Source organism: Spermophilus citellus, assembly GCF_964194105.1.
Source record: "Spermophilus citellus genome assembly, chromosome: 2".
Classification (NCBI taxonomy): Eukaryota; Metazoa; Chordata; class Mammalia; order Rodentia; family Sciuridae; genus Spermophilus; species Spermophilus citellus.
The window spans coordinates 41,517,828-41,522,349 of NC_138183.1; the positions used below are offsets into that span (position 1 = coordinate 41,517,828).

General features: G+C 38.6%; 1 protein-coding gene across 1 annotated transcript; it reads left to right on the forward strand.

The window, feature by feature from the left end:
• Positions 1-231: 231 nt before the first annotated feature.
• Positions 232-2,046, forward strand: LOC308641994 (prostaglandin G/H synthase 2-like; the record flags this gene model as incomplete). Its single annotated transcript, XM_081280584.1, is given in 2 exon segments — positions 232-834; positions 838-2,046. Coding segments are annotated over 2 exon segments (1,812 nt in total).
• Between the last annotated feature and the right edge of the window lie 2,476 nt (positions 2,047-4,522).

Consider the following 4,522-nt stretch of genomic DNA (forward strand, 5'->3'; position numbering starts at 1 on the left):
TCTCTCTCTGTCTCTTTGTAAGACTATGTCATTAATAAATTGGAAGTTATTTTAACAACGTATTTCATTCAGATCTAAAATAATTACCAAAGAGTTGTCAAACGACCTGAGCAGTGAGCGTCAGCACTCCCGGGATCTCCGCAGCGGTGCCTCCCGCAGGGCCACCTCCAGGCGACAGCCGACCCGACAGCCAAGCTCCGCCCGCCGCGCCGCGCCCCGCCCTCGGCCACGATGCTCCGGGCCGCTCTGCTGCTCAGCGCCGCCTTGGCCGTCAGCCACGCAGCAAATCCTTGCTGTTCCAACCCATGTCAAAACCAAGGTGTATGTATGAGCACAGGATTTAACCAGTATAAGTGTGACTGTACCAGGACAGGATTCTACGGTGAAAACTGTTCAACACCTGAACTTTTGACCAGAATAAAACTACTTCTGAAGCCCACTCCAAACACAGTCCACTACATACTTACCCACTTCAAGGGGGTCTGGAACATTGTCAATAATATTCCCTTCCTGCGAAATTCAATCATGAGATATGTGCTGACTTCCAGATCACATTTGATTGACAGTCCACCAACTTACAATGTGCACTATGGCTACAAAAACTGGGAAGCCTTCTCTAACCTCTCCTACTATACCAGAGCCCTTCCTCCTGTGGCAGATGACTGCCCAACGCCCATGGGTGTGAAAGGGAAGAAGGAGCTTTCTGATTCTAAAGAGGTGTTTGAAAAAGTTCTTCTAAGAAGAAAGTTCATTCCTGACCCCCAAGGCACCAATATGATGTTTGCATTCTTTGCTCAGCACTTCACCCATCAATTTTTTAAGTCAGATCGGAATTGAGGGCCAGCTTTCACCACAGGACTGGGCCATGGGGTGGACCTAAGTCATGTTTATGGTGAAACTCTGGATAGACAACATAAGCTGCGCCTCTTCAAGGATGGAAAACTGAAATATCAGGTGATTGGTGGAGAGGTGTATCCTCCCACAGTCAAAGACACTCAGGTGGAGATGATCTACCCCCCTCACATCCCTGAACACCTTCAGTTTGCTGTGGGGCAGGAGGTCTTTGGTCTAGTGCCTGGTCTGATGATGTATGCCACAATTTGGCTACGGGAACATAATCGAGTGTGCTATGTGCTTAAACAGGAACATACAGAGTGGGATGATGAGCGGTTGTTCCAGACGAGCAGACTAATATTAATAGGGGAGACCATTAAAATTGTGATTGAAGACTACGTCCAGCACTTGAGTGGCTATCACTTCAAACTGAAGTTTGACCCAGAACTGCTTTTCAACCAACAATTCCAGTACCAAAACCGTATTGCTTCTGAGTTTAACACACTTTATCACTGGCATCCCCTTCTGCCTGACACCTTTCAAATTCATGACCAGGAGTACAACTATCAACAGTTTATCTACAACAACTCCATATTACTGGAACATGGACTTACCCAGTTTGTTGAGTCATTCACCAGACAAATTGCTGGCAGGGTTTCTGGTGGCAGGAATGTGCCATCTGCAGTACAAACAGTGGCCAAGGCCTCAATTGACCACAGCAGAAATATGAAATACCAGTCTTTCAACGAGTACCGCAAACGCTTCAACCTGAAGCCCTACAAATCATTTGAAGAACTTACAAGAGAGAAGGAAATGGCCGCAGAGTTGGAAGCCCTCTATGGTGACATTGATGCCATGGAGTTCTATCCTGCCCTCCTGGTGGAAAAGCCTCGTCCTGATGCCATCTTTGGTGAGACCATGGTGGAAATGGGAGCACCATTCTCCTTGAAAGGACTTTTGGGTAATCCTATATGTTCTCCTCACTATTGGAAGCCAAGCACTTTTGGAGGAGAAGTGGGCTTTAAGATCATCAACACTGCCTCTATTCAGTCCCTCATCTGCTGTAACGTGAAGGGCTGTCCCTTCGTCTCATTCAGTGTTCAGGATCCACTGCTCACCAAGACAGTCACCATCAATGCAAGTGCTTCTCACTCCAGACTAGAAGACATCAATCCCACAGTACTACTGAAAGGGCGTGCAACAGAACTGTAGAAGTCTATTGATCATATTTATTTATTTATGGACCATTCCTTAACTTAAATAATTAATATTTATATTAATATATTTATATTAAACGCCTTATGTTACTTTCCATCTTCTGTAACAGAAGGCTGCAGTACTCTTATTAGAGAGGAAGGGGTCACACTTGTGGAAATTACTGTGTCACTACTTCTAAGATTATTTTCTTCCACTTAAGGGGGAAAAACAGTTCATTCTTCTCTTTAGAAAACAATGGGAAGTGACTTGACATGTTTTTACTTGAATTTCAGTGTATAGTAATTTGAACATTCAAATACTTACAAGATGGAAATGCTGCAGTTTCTACACTGCCATTATTTTTAATCTGCCTTTTATGCTGCAATAGAGCAACTAGGGTTGGAATTTTAAAGGACTTTTGGGTATTTATCTGTCAAACAAGGGTACAAGACATTTAAATGAATGTCTAAAGCAGACTCTACCAGTAATTTCATGTCTTTTTAAAGCAGCCTTGAAATAATAATTTGAATCTAAATCCATGGGTAGAATAACTTTTAACAGCTCATTTGCTAAAGTTGTCAAACTTTTACTCATCAATAAAAGAAGCAATCAGATTTAAATCTCCAAAACCAATAGAAATTATAATTACTGGTTAAAATTAGATTTTGGCTTTTTCACTAGGAGAAAAAAAAATCCAACATGACTGTTACAACCTCCTTTTAAATCAAAATATCAAATTTTGGGGTTTTCACTAGGAGTAAAGTTGGTTTCCATAGACCCTTGAGTCCAGTTCCATCTTAAAGATTTTAGAATTTGTTTTTATGAACAATAACATGCTGAATTTATAGCAGAAAAACATCTGGGCATGGTGGTATACACCTGTAATCTTAGGACTTGTGAGGGTGAGGCAGAAGGATCTAGGTGAAACAGCAATTTAGTGACACTTGTGTCACAAGATAAAAAGGGCTGGGGGTGTCACTCAGTGGTTGAGTATCCCTGGGTTCAATCACCGGCACCACAACAAATATATTGATTAATTTTCTTCCTTTTTATTGGTTATTAAATTTAATCAAATTCAAATTAAATTCAAATTTGATTAAATTCAAATTTAATCAATTCAAATTCTAATTTGGATTTTAAACTTTTGAAGCAGAATTTATTCTATCCTTATACTGCAGGATGGTACTCAACAGATTTTGCTTTGAATGGAGTTCCGAGCTAGACTTGAACCATGATCTATTTTCTTAGATTTTCTTTTGTACAGTGATTTAGCAGTCACTATCACAGTGCAAAATGTATTAGCCCCATCAAAATCCTCTTCAAAACGTTTAAATCCATTTCACACAAATCTCAATAAGCCTTGGGCATTTGAATCAAAACCAGCCCTGCATGCTGCTCCTTAGATTTTTTTTTTTCCTGGTAGCTACTTTGTTAAAAGTAACTTCTGATTCAGCTTTTCTTCTATTTTTGTTTTCCTCGTTTTAAGATCAGAGCTCTTTGAACTCTAATATTGTCTTACTTGAACTTTTGCACATTTCAGGAAAACCTCAGCTCAGGACTACTAAGCTCCTCTTAGTAGGAATAAAAGAGCCTTGTTTTTAAAAATATTTACTTTTAAGTGAATAGCAGAAAATTTTATTTATAACTTTAACCATCTATAACCAAGAAACTACAAAGAGGCCAGAACCTTAGAATTGTAAGGCATTCTCCACAGGAAGAAAGTTATTTTTCTGTACTAATGAATGTCCAAAAAACTAGTAAGTAGTTGAGCATTAATAGTAAAAGTAATAATGATGATAATAGTTTTCCACATCTCATTGTCAGCTGACATTTTATGGTACTGTATATTTATTGAGGATTATTATTTATATTTAATTAGGATGTTATTGTTATAGACTGTTTAAGCCTGCAATCATTTGTTTTTTTTATTATGTCAGAATCAATATATTTTGTGATTACCTCTCTGAAATATGTAAATGATTGGGATTAAGTAAGAATTGTGAATAAATTTTCAGGAACCTAATTCTGAGATATTAAGATATTTCTAAGATTAGAATTTCGACTTTAGGATATCCATATGCACCGGAGCACTGACAACATTGCCTCATTGACTGGGATATGCCATAGAGATGGGTCTTTTATATATTTTGAAGGACCTGTGGCTGTATTCAATCATTCAACAATTATTTATTGAAAATGTTCTGTGCAAAGAACAATGGTTTTAGTATTTTGAAATCAAGCACCAATTACAGACAGCATCAATATTTGTGTAAATAACTGAAAAAATGTGTCTCTTAGGAAAGAAAAATGTTATTAAACGAATAACTCAGGAAATTTTTTCTTTGGGCTTTTTATGCTTAAAACATTTTGAAGATAAACAGTCATCTTCAAAAAGCTTATAAACTGCTAACTTCTGGGATTTTTTTGGTGGGTTTTTTGGGGGAGAGGGACAAACCAACTTGACTGTTACAAGCATCAACCTGCTGACTAT